The sequence below is a fragment of the Acanthopagrus latus genome, chromosome 24 (assembly GCF_904848185.1).
Source record: "Acanthopagrus latus isolate v.2019 chromosome 24, fAcaLat1.1, whole genome shotgun sequence".
Classification (NCBI taxonomy): Eukaryota; Metazoa; Chordata; class Actinopteri; order Spariformes; family Sparidae; genus Acanthopagrus; species Acanthopagrus latus.
Genome location: NC_051062.1, coordinates 953,520 through 966,374, shown reverse-complemented (window position 1 = coordinate 966,374; position 12,855 = coordinate 953,520). Strand labels below are relative to the sequence as shown.

Here is a 12,855-nt window from a genome sequence, read left to right as displayed (position 1 = left end):
TCTCAAGTAGTTGCCAGTTTGTGCCCTAGCTAATGTTGCAAACATTGCTAATGTTAGCTAGCAAATGTTAAAATGTTAACTCTAGCTAGATAACATGATGGCAGGGTGCATATTGTAGAACAATATTCTCACGTTTTGTTCACCAAATTGGCAACTACCAAGGCCTTTGATTTGTAACAAAACACAAAAAGTCATGTTAAAAAATTAGGACAAAATAAAGTGATTTAATTGCAGGTAAACAACAAAAATAAACCTTGTTTTTTTTTTTTTTTTTAAATGAATAGATTAAAAAAAAAAAGTGTTCAAATCTGGCTCTTTGTTTTCTATAATGGTAAATGTATCACTGCTGAACAGTTGTATCAGTATGTATAGAAACATGCGGTCTGAGGTTTAAATAGGGAAAGCCTCCTTTAAAATACTGATCAACGGTGTTCTAATCATGTGCACCTGATGTGAGACACATGTGTGTGATTTTAGTCATTTTAAGTGGGACAAAGTGGATGGGGATGTCTTCATTTACACCAGAAATTGCATTTTTTAAATTACATTTTACAGTAAGTCTTCTGTTTTTTTTTTGTTTTTTTATATATTACTTGAACCTCTCAGTATTGTTAATATTCAAATATGTTAAAAAACAGTCTTTCATAGGGTGTCCTCATTTTTTCACATGACTGTACACCACGGGATACCATGTGAAAACTTGTTAGAACGTAAAACCAACTGTCAGAATTCTTACACAAAGATGAACAAACAATTGCTTTTGACCCGGCACATGTTTTAAAATTATTGATTCACAATAAGGATGATGTTTTTCAGGAAAAGCATCAACTTTCATATTACACAAAATCGTTTTGATAAATCTGTTGTTTATCTAGAATATTGAATAGTCCTGAAGGACAACCCCATTGATCCACTACTTTGTGCAGACTGTATTTTCAAGCACTACAATAAATTCTAAACAGGTTCCATTCACCACCATTGTATTGTTGTGGGTGCAGAAACTGCAGACACATTTAAAAATATAGCAAAAAATGTGATAAATAGTTAAGGATGGTTATTTTGATTTTAATTTGATTAGATGTCCCTTTAGTTTATATAGAGTTATTCCTGTAGAAAACCAGTGATTGACCACTGCTTTAACTAATGTGGAGCACTTCCTCTAGTCCCAATTAAATGTTACCTGTGTGAGCCCGGCTTACCATCACCCATAAATCCTTGCTCTTCATATCTGTTTACGTGAAACTAAACGTGGCTTTGAATTTGTCAGGAATGTGACCTTCTCCCAGTATTCATCAGTGCAGGCTTTGAAGTATTGCAGTCCTGGCAGAGACTGCATGCTGCTGTGCTGCCCTTAGCACATCAGCAGACATGTCCAGGGAGGGGGACCATTATAAGACCCCCCCAGACAAAGAGCTCTCTTCATCTTGCCATATTGTGTAGCTGTTTGTCAGGGGTCCTGATCCAAGAATGTAGCGGCTGCTTTTGAAAAACTCAGCAATGGTGGATCATCCTCCCCTGGCTTGAAGCACAAGTTGAAAAAACATTGAGTTATGGGTCAGGGCCTCCAAGGGAGGAAGCCAAGTCAGAATGGGAGAAGGAAACTGGGTCTTCCTCCATAATCCTGCCTTCAGGGCCAGATTTCTGGTCTTAATGGAAAACAATCACCGTGTGTGTATATGGAGTTGTACATGTGGCTGTGTGTTTGATCTGTAACTCCTCTCACCCTGAAAATCTGCCTCCTGTATTTTGTCTTCACCCCCAAGACAAAGACCTGCCTCTGTTTGTAGGATAGCCATGACAACTTGCTTGGTTTGCTCAGTTCCAGTGGCCTGAATGTTTGGCTCAGCGTGGGCTTCATGCTAAATTTGGAAATCAGTTGCATCAAGAAGTATTTTAATCTGAATGCGAGTACCACTTTGGAATTCTAATTAGATTGTGTCTATTATCCTGCTCCATTGTCTGGATTGGCTACATAAAAATGAAATTGACCCTTTTCCTATCTCTTACCTCTCCTTGGCTCACTGGACATTCCTCACCCAGCTCATTTCAGTGAAGTGTCAGCCTGGTGAAACAGTCTGTCCTGTCACACCAGTCTGCCACCCACAAAGTCAAAGTGTCTTCAGTATTTCTGACGGATAACACACTATCTGGTGCTGGCACCTAATGTCTGTGATACCTCTCCAAAAGTCACAATAAAGATAATTTTACTCATGTAACAAAAGTAAATGTTTTCTACGAGTTGTTTAACTTCCACATAAAATATGTTTTTTTTTTCCTCTGTTTATCTCCAAAGAAAAGTTCATAGGGACATTACAATAAAAGATACATCCCTAGGGAGTATAAATAGTCTCAGTATGTCCCCAACTCTCAGGTGCTACAAGTCACATCCATGCAAATTCAATGAAATAGAAACTGAAGATAGACAAATATAGCACATATCAAAGACATTGCTGATATTAAGAATGAAAAGCATATTCTACATACACCATGGCACACAACTCCACCATACAGCCCATGGTTTTAGGAAGCTCTTTCACAGAAAAAGATGGTATTGTCTTATTTAAGTGACTAACCTGTTAACATAAGATAACCTACCTTCACTGATCACCCGTTTGAGAAATTAAATTTGGCATAGCAGCAAAGGGGGAAAAAACCAGTGTACAAAATGATACAATACAAAAAGTAGCAGCACAAGCTCTTAGTTGACTAAGAGAAATATACATTTGGATACAAAATAAGAATATACTCAAACAAACATATAAATTACAATAGAATAGAAATGCTACATACACTAAAAGGATCTGTGTGCCTATACCTGTGCAATGTATATCTAAATGTGCACTGTCTGTTGTGATACTATATGTCAGTGACGCTCTCTGCTGACCATTTTTGCTTTCAACGAAAGTAATTTGCTTTTCAGTGCTACCCACTGAACAGGAAGTAGCTGTTTAAAGCATTCAATATTGAACAAACATTCAGTATAAAAACTTGATGCAGACTGTTAATTGGAATAATGCAAACCCTAAAAGTGGTCTGCACTCATCATGCATTAACATCTTGTCAATTAAATGTCTAATGGCAGACCTAAATGTAATGTTAACAGTTAATTTGATATTTTGTTTGATGGATACAATTTTTTTTTCACAGGATGTCAAGAGTAGTGTAAATTATTTTTTTAATACCTTTACTATCCACTCAACAAAACATTCAGAGGGGAATCATTCTGAAGCAAAAAGTCTCCACCTTAAGTCCCACAGCCCCTTTACTGATATTATTAGTATTGTCTCCTGTTAAACAAATCATTTAAGTTACAAAATGGTCATGTCATGTTATCCTCCTCCCATTTTGCCTCAGTGACCCAGATTTTCCACCTATTACAGCAGCAGTTTTGGAGAAGAAAAACAAAAACACTTGAGCAGAGTCTGTGGCGCTCCTAGATGCCCCCATCCCAGTTCCCTGACTCTGGAGCTTTTCACTTGGAAGGCAAGTGGCGTGTGACAAACTGGTGCGATTATGTGCCTGTCTGCCCCATGCATAATGCATTTAGAGCTGGTCCCATTATGTAATTTGTGGGTAATGACTTGTCCAGACTGGAGCAGAGGGGAAAAACAGGAGAGCTGGGGAAGCATTTAGTGGAGTGCAGTGCAGCAGCAGAGGGCCTGTGGGTGGTAGAAACACAAACACACACACACACCGAATCTTCAAAACAGCTGTGAACAACGGCTGCTCTGTCTACAGCAAAGTTTTCATAGCCCCCAGACTTTAAATGGTGACCTCTCTTACATTTTGTTCATACTTATCCAGGTGAATGTGTGTAAGCTCTTGCCCACCTTACCTGTTTGTTGCATCATGCTGTTCTCGCAAAGCACAAATTGGGTTTGCTCACTGTGACAGTGTGTGTGCAGCTTCAGAGGAGCAGGCTGGAGATTACATTTATTTCTCTCTACAGGTACCCGCCATTCTTTGATGACAATCCGTTTGGAATCTATCAGAAGATCCTGGCTGGAAAACTGGAATTCCCACGCCATCTGGATTTCTATGTCAAGTAAGCTCCTCAGACCAGGCTGGCATCAGAGTACACATATGTATATATATATATATATATATATATATATATATATATATATATATACAGAAGTTACAGGCTCAGTCCCCCGATGCAGTATATCAAATTTGGTGTTGATAGCATCAATATTTCCAAAAGTTCTATTAATTTTACTGTTTTTAACGTTATGCAAATTAGCAAAAAAGCTGTCTTAGCGGCTTTCATGGTGCAAGAGGCTTTTTTGTAGAGGACTATCAGGAGGACGTGTATGGAAAATTTCAAGTCAATAGCGCTTATGGCTTGGCAGGGAGAGCCTTTCGAAATTTACACCCTATGTTATAACACCCCCATTTGACGGATTGGGATCAAATTTTTGGCGCAGCATTTGGACGTCATTTATACTCAACATACCAAGTTTCGTCTCTCTGGGTCCTTCCAGCTTGCCATAAATTAATAAAATGCAAACAATGATGGTTAATGATGAATAGGCCACGCCCACTGTCACCTATCAACATGGCACTCAAGATATTAGTTATTACTTGCCCACCAAGTTTTGTGATGATAGGGCAAAGGTTGTGGGAGTTATGGCCCATCATTTCTAAGCCCCGTCCTGGCTCATTTATAAAAGAAATTTGTCTTTTCATCCTCCAAAGCCGTATACTAAAGTTGGTGTTGATAGAGTCAATCTTTCAAAAGTTCTATTCATTTTACTGTTTTTCACATTATCCAAATTTGCAAAACTCTAGTCAGGCAGACCTTTATGGTCCAAGAGGCTTTTTTGTAGAGCACATCGAGCTGGACTGTGTAAAATATCAAGTTAATCAGAATCACAGTGTGAGGGGCGTGGCCTTCCAAATAATACATTTTCAAACCTTAATTACTGCACCACCGTCTGGCTGACGGGGCTCACCATGCACACCATTTCCAGTCTTTGGGCCATACGGGGTTAGAACCCTTATCATAATAACAAACTGGCACAAACTTCAATAGGGTTCTGCCCCTTTGGGGTTAGAACCCTAATAACTTTTTTGGCTTATGGTTTTTCCCCTTGTTGTTAAATCCACAATTAAAATAATATCGCTCAAGAATTAATGATTTTATAACAAAAGTTTTTGCTTGTTATATTGCACCGATTTCTAAACTTTCTCACACACGTCGAATACTGTATGCCAATGATACAGTAAGAACAGCTGATTTCACAAAGGCAGGTGTGAAATCGGTAGTGAATCAGTAGCGAAATAATGCTTCAGCTTCTGGCCTGTCACTGGCCGATTAGGGCCCCATTCAGGGAGGAACAGGAACTTTAAGCAGTTTCATCTGTATGACATCCTCTACACATGTAATGTTCTGGTTGCGACTTGTTGACTTTAAGATACTAATCACATTTAAATAAACTCAGTCTAAAAAAATGCTCAAATTGGCCAAAAGGTTCCCTTGAATATACAAGCCCCACCAGGAACTTGGCCTGAATGTCCTTGGTTTTAGCTCCAGCCCTGTTGCCCTTCTACAACCAAAACCTGGCCTACAGGTCAACATCTTCATAAGCTGTGGCCAGTCAAGAAATGACAGTCTCCCTGTTGAGAGTCACTGACGCACTTCACCAAACTTCCCCCACCGCAACCACCATTTAAATGCCTATTAAAGCATAATACTTAAAACGATTGTGGAGCCACATTGGCTGTCTTAAGTGCTGCAGTCCCCTTTAACACAGGGACAATGAGCTCCCTGGAGCTAAAGAGGGGCTTTAGGTTGACCTGTATCCACTAATGACACACCCAGCTGATTTGGACAGGTTCCCCAACTACTCACACCACCCATTAGACCAGCTGGAAGGCGCAGGAATGTGCAAGATTACAGGCTCTGCAAAATGAGTGTGTGTGGGTGTGTGTGCGCGCGCGCTCGATCAGTCCTGATAAAGTGGCCCCGGAGAGACCAGACACACACTGCTTCCCCTGATAATTCAGCGAAGCCACAGCTTCCTACTGTTAAGCCATCTATCTTGTAGCCAGCAGACAGAAGGATTTTTAATATTTCCACCATTTATATCACTCTTACACAGTTCCACGTCACACACTCCCATCCGTCAAGAAGTGAAAGGCCTAGCAGAGACTACTGTGTCTCCAGCAGCATCAGACTGGCCTACTGTCCCAGGGTGACCCTGGCAGTAAGACATTAGCCATAAAATTTGTTGGTTGTTAAGGACTTGTTATAGACATGTTGACATTGTGTTGACCTGACCTATTGCCCTCTGCACCACCTCCACACCTTTCTTTGCTGTCAGTGTGCTGGGAAGTCTGCATGTGATTCATTAGACGTGTTTGGCTCCCCAGGGGGCTGGCAAGAATGTGTAGGAGGGTAAATGGCTAACTCTAGCCCTATTCTTAATTGTCCCAGTGATAGGATCCAGGTCAAATTATAATAGCAATAATAATAATGATAATTATTACCATTATTGTTTAATTTTTTTATTGATTTTTTTTTTTTTGCATATTCTTGACTTTGAATGGGAGCAGCTGTAACGAATAAACAGATAGAGTTCAGTATTCATTTAAGACCCTTACAAAGAGAAGATATCCCTCTGCTGATCATAAAACCACTTCTAGTCGATGTCCCATTTATTGTGATTTTTTTTTAAAAATTTTAAATATGGGATAGGATTTGATGGGTAATGGTAAATGGATTTGCATTTCTACACAAATTTACCCATTCACACACACATTCATACACTGGTGAAGGCTGCCATGCAATATGCCAATTGCTCATATGGAGCAATTTGAAATTCAGTATCTTGCTCAAGATGCATGCTGCTGAGGGAGCTGGGATTCTAACCAGTGACCTTCTGATTACTAACCCACTCTACTTCCTGAGCTATAGCCGCCCCATGGGATATGATGAGATATGATAGGATATGCTGGGATATGATCGGATATGATAGGATGTAATGAATAATTGATGTAATTTATATACCCCTGTATAGCACTTTGAGTTGCCTTGTGTCTGAATTGTGCTATACGAATAAATTTGCCTTTCCTAACACAGCTGCTGCAAACCACCTTACTTACCTTGATCCCAAATTTTCATCTATGGCATCAAATCCGTAATGATTATTGCAGCTGTACGGGGTAAAAAGATTGAAAATTGCAATTGGAAAAATGAAAAGCAAACATGGGGTTTTGTCCCCATCATTTCTGGATAAATTCTCCTTCATGAAATCCATGAAAAGGCATGAATACAAATATTTTCCCCTGGAGCTGATTACAATATTTCTCTGTGACATATCATTCCAAAGGCCTGTCTTTAAGCATAGGAGGGATTTAGTCGGAAACGGAGAAATAGCTGACTTGCCAACATCCAGCCGCTGTATTTATGAGCCTGTCAGCAGCTGTTGGGATGTGAGATACGGTACCTTCATCAAAAGCTCTCTGTTCGTCAGCACCTATCACATTTCATCCTACAGCCTACACTTCACCATTTTAAGATCACAGTGAATCATCCTCATTCCTCTCTCATGGATATCTACGTCTATACTCTCAAAGAGCCTGTCTCGAAGAAAGTGCTCACTTTCTTCAATTAAAAGATTGTCAGAAGAACACAACTCACTTAGCCTGACCTTGTCACTTTTTAAAGGCTGACAGTGCTGGGGAGGACCCTCTGACAGTTTTTGCTCATGAGAGGGAGAGAGATTGTACGGCTTTGGATTGACTCACTGTTTCTTTTCCCCCCAGAGACCTCATCAAGAAATTTCTAGTCATTGACCGAGCTCGGCGGCTAGGCAACATGAAGGTGAGTTGGTTAGATTTCCTGTCTCCCTGAACCACATGGAACCATATTTCATACCTCTGGTAGGTAGTTTGACGTCAGCAGTATGAGGACAAGGACAGGATATGAAAGGCCCACAGTGTGACTGAAGCTCCACAGTCTCAATTAGCGACAAATGAAGTAACACTTACAGAAGGTTTTTTACTTTCAGCAGGATGGGTGCCTGTGGCTGCCTCTATTATAGGTCTGACTTGTAATATAAATGTTTACAGTCAGAAGCAACATACATGCTCCTCTCAGCAACACAGTTACAGAAGTGTTTTTTAATGACTTGTCAAGCCATAACAACAGAGAGCACAGTTGGACAACACAAAGACATATTTGCACAACCAGCACCAGCACAGGACAAACGTGAGTTAAGTAATTCATTTAGTCTACAGTGGAGATGTGAAAGCAGACAGAAAAGGTGCCAAGCAACACATTTACATTTGGAGAGAAAATAAAAACTTTCCGAAAATGATCAAGCTATAATTTGATGTACCCCCGCAATAACTCTGAATACCCCCTAGGCGTACCCCTGTTAAAAACACAAAGACCATGAAATGTTGTTGAAAGCCACAAAAGAATGTAGTAAGTGGACATTCTGTGCAAAACAAGTACTTTTTTTAAGCCTGCATGAATCCCCAGTGTGTAGCCACTTACTCACCACTGCTTATTGCTATGAGCACTTGTTAATTACTGAGTGCAACCCAGATGAATATAACAACCTTTTTATTTACTCTGCATTTGTGTACATTATGAAGATAATCATATATAAATGTTTGATAACCAGCATCACCTTAACGGTCAGATTTTAAATAAAATTTAAAAAAGCATTTACACAGTGGTACAGCCCAACAGTTTCACTGTGCTCTTAGCTGTATTTTGAATGTGGGAGTTGCACATGATTAAAACCTAGACAGTGCAATGTAAGATTTATATAACTGTTATTGTGACTTGATGCTCTCCTACAATAGTTTAGTTTTACAATAACTTCTATACAGTTACAGTTGAGACTGCCTAGATCTCAGGCAAATAGTATAAATAGCTCAGAACTAATGTAGCAACAATAGCTCCCAGCAGCAGTCTGAGCCCAAACTGACCCTTTCCATTAGAGCTCCAGCGTTTTCATGTGCAGTGAGCTGCCTTCCTAAAAGCAATAATTTGATTTACTGTAGTTAATGTATTTTAAGAGAGCCTCATATTGACGTCAATCCCCTGATGATGAGATTGGAATTAAAGAACTCATAAATCTGCTCAATTTCACTCCAATTAAACCTCCTGAACATAACCATTTCAGAGCCCTAACAGAAGAAGAAATGTGAAAGGAAAGCATTTAGTCTAACTTCACTGTGTACGTCAGAAAGTTAAGAGCCTTTCTTTCTACTGACGGTGTGCTCATTTCACATTATACTGGGAGCCTGCCCCTTCATCATTTATCAATGGCTGCCGTGTAGATTCCCGTTCAAACTGGGGTACTGGAGCTTTTCAATTAACATCAATGAAAGGAGCTGCAGACTGAGAGCTGCTCTCAATAAAACAAATACTTGTTTAAACCCAGTGATTAACTTATATAATCCCAGACAAGATGATATTAATTTGTGGCTGCCAATATTCCAGTCATATGCTCATTAACACTGATGTTTCTGTGTACTCACTGGCTGTCTGTTCTCATGTGCAGAGGCTGGACTGTGCCACTACAATGGAAGACTTCCACAGTGTTTAATTACAATTGCATTTAAAAGATGCAATAATAAATCTCAAGTCTGTAATTGATAATTGACACTGTAGAACCACTCACAGTGTTTATCATTTCCAGGTAGCATATGCAGCGTATTGTGTATGCATCTTTTATCTAAACTGCATCTTTCATTAATTTATCTAATTAATAACAGCACTTTCACAAATGTTATGTTTGAGATCTGATTTACTTTGATTTTTCTGATTGATTTGAGTCCTGACTCAAGAAAATGACAGTTTGATCTTGCCAAAAACTAACAGTTGGTCTGAGATGTAACTGTTGTGTAAATTTGGTTTATCAAAGATGTAGAGCCAGACAAATACTCAATTTTTCAGGGCCAGTGCTGATTCCAATGTAGAGTGGTGTGGGGATGACATATTTTTGTAGGCTAACCCTGAAGTTAGCATCTCCCTGGTTCCCTCAACAAAAAATCAGCTTTGATCGTACCGTTTGTGGTGTGCTCCGATATTCTCAGCACAGGACACCACACACTTAAAGATTATCTGTCTCTCGGCCGATCTAGAATCTAGTCCTCTGAGCCAGAAATATCGCGTGATCAAACGTGATCTACAGTAACCAATGGCAACAACCCCAGCGTCACCGGGCTCTTTATAAATGGAAAAGAGCATAGACTGTATATAAAAAAAAGAGTAAATAAAGGTTTTAAAACATGAAAGACATGGGGAGGAGGGAATGTGAGCTTTTCTTACAACACACAACACTTGCATTAACCACCAGTATGACAGGTGGGGGACTCGAGTCACATGACTTGACTCAAGTCAGACTTGAGTCGCAAATTTGAGGACTTGAGACTTACTTGACTAACACTGATGAAAGACTCGACTTGACTTTGACTTGGCATTCATAACTTGAGACTTGACTTAGACTTGACACAGATGACTCGAAAGTCTTGGCTTTTCTTTCTTTCTTTTTTTTGCGCATATTGAGACTCCCTCTGCCACTGTATGACCCGGTGCGTTCATGCCTGGGTGATTTTGGCCGCCATCCTGGTTAAAGCGTGTGTGTGTTTCAGATATGGCGTCATCAGTGCGCACAAAACCATTATTATAAATGTAGGCGCGCATTATACACGCTAACAACCCAACACGACACCGTACCGGCACACATTCGGTGCGATGCACTTGTTTTTTCGTGCACGTCCGCGGCGGACCTGCTTCTCCCTCAGGTGTTGTGTCTGTGTCTCTCCTGCTGTTGGAGCTCTGCTCCGTTTGAAAGGAGAAGGGGCCGCATGTGTAAAAACGTCACCTCCAAGATGTAGAATGTGTTTTATAGAAGAGAAACACACATTTCAGGACAGAACAGACATGTCCTGTGATTTTCAGCCTGCAGTTATAGACTGCGGGGACAATACCTGAGAGTAATATTCTCAGCTGTCAGAATGTGCAGTATGGTACAGTTCCAGGGCTGATATTAATCTAATCTTATTCTTGTGTTCATGGGTTTAAAAAAAATTATAAAATTGATCAAATGTGCAATTACATCATATTATTGACTAACCACCCTCTTCTGTTTACTGTGGCGACAGATATAAAGAATACAGTCATACTCAGCATGACAGTTATCAGTAGCGCATAGCATTTAACGTTAGCACCGACTCTAAACCCATTAAAAACATTAAAATGGCTAATTCAAACACCCCCATAGGAAAAGTTAGATCTCGTCTCTGTTTTTATTTACATCCGCTTCCATGTTCCTCAGTCAGCTGGTTGGCTACGTCACATTTCACAGAGTAGTGACTCAGGAGTCGTCGGCTTTCCCCACACACATAAAGATTTTTCGTCGTAAATATTGAACAAGTTTAACATTTACGTTTGTCGGCCGCGACCCGTTTCTGAGCAAATTATCAGGACAAATTGACTCTTAACACACCACAGACCACAGGTTCATTGTATAGGATAATCTTATAAGACAGAAGATAATCTTCTGCGGTCAGGAAGGGCTAAAATCGGAGCAAAATCTGCCCGATTATTGTTATGTGTGATGTGTGTACCCCCCTTTAGAATAATCTGTAACTGAAGTCGGTCTGCTAAGACAGACTAGTGAGTAGATGAGTCTCCGTGTTCACTGTGATGAGGTTTAATGCCCCTACAATCTCTGTAGTCTCGTTTAGACATTTGTCAACAACCGCCATTTTTATCACACAGAAGAGATTTATGATTAATTGTGGGGTATTTAATGTTGTCGAACACTTTGAGTCCAAAAGTTTAGAGCCATGCTAGTAGCTCTGTGACTTTAGTTAGGCTTAGCAGTGATTTGAGCTAAATGCTACTAAATGATACTACTCAAAAGGACAGTGCTAACATGCTGATTTTTAGGGGCTGAAATGTTTACCATGTTCACATTCTGTAATGAACCTGTATCTTTTAATCAACAAGTAACAGTTAACGTTAAAATTGCTAAATAATAGTTAAAGCTACGGGTCAATGGAATGTGTAATTTGCTATTTTTGTATTATAAACAAAAATATTGGACTAAGTAAAATTTTGATGCGATGATGGCACAAGAGAAAAAGTCAGAGGATTATTAAAGTGATGAGTGATAAATCCTCTGGGACCATGAGAATAATCATTTTTTGCAGTTCATCCAGTAGTCTTCTGTCATTACCAGAGGCATGAAATAAGCACTGCACATCCATTTCAGTTCTCAGTTTAAGCTCATACATGGAAGGAAGTGGCCATCGTCATTCATTCATCCGCTCCTGCTGTTTGTATTGACAAGACATCAGCCTGATATGTGCACACAGCTGGCTGTCTATGAGTCTGCACAGTGTACGCTTCACTCCCATGACCTCATCTCTCATCACAACAGATATTATCTCATTGACACAAAGTATTTGGGTGTTCAGATTAAATGAAATTAAATTGGTTTAACCCACAGAGCAGCAGCATCAGCTCTGATTGGTCAGCTGTTGAGTATCAGTGGGAGTTGAGTGTTGGACTATTAGAGCAGCTGCTGCTCCATGGATTAGTCCTAATTTTGTTTTAGGGTGGTTCATTTTCAAATTGAACTATTATTTTATCATTTAACAACCAAAAAATGAAAAAGTTTTGGGTGGACTGTTTTGTCTCCTTTGATGTATATGTATGTGTATATATATGTATATATATTTAAAAAAAAAAATAAAAATACTTATTTACAGCTATGCTTTGTGTTTCAGAATGGAGCTGACGACGTGAAGAAGCATCGATGGTTCAAGCCAATTGACTGGGATGCAGTTCCTCTGAGGAAGCTGAAGGTGAGAGATTTAATC

General features: G+C 39.6%; 1 protein-coding gene across 1 annotated transcript in view; it reads left to right on the top strand.

The window, feature by feature from the left end:
- Positions 1-12,855, top strand: part of prkx (protein kinase X-linked) — a 40,751-nt gene that overhangs the window by 22,658 nt on the left and 5,238 nt on the right. Inside the window, exons 6-8 of the mRNA XM_037091581.1 lie at positions 3,950-4,045; positions 7,771-7,828; positions 12,763-12,840. Coding sequence (XP_036947476.1) covers positions 3,950-4,045; positions 7,771-7,828; positions 12,763-12,840 — 232 coding nt within the window. The remainder of the gene's footprint in view (positions 1-3,949; positions 4,046-7,770; positions 7,829-12,762; positions 12,841-12,855) is intronic.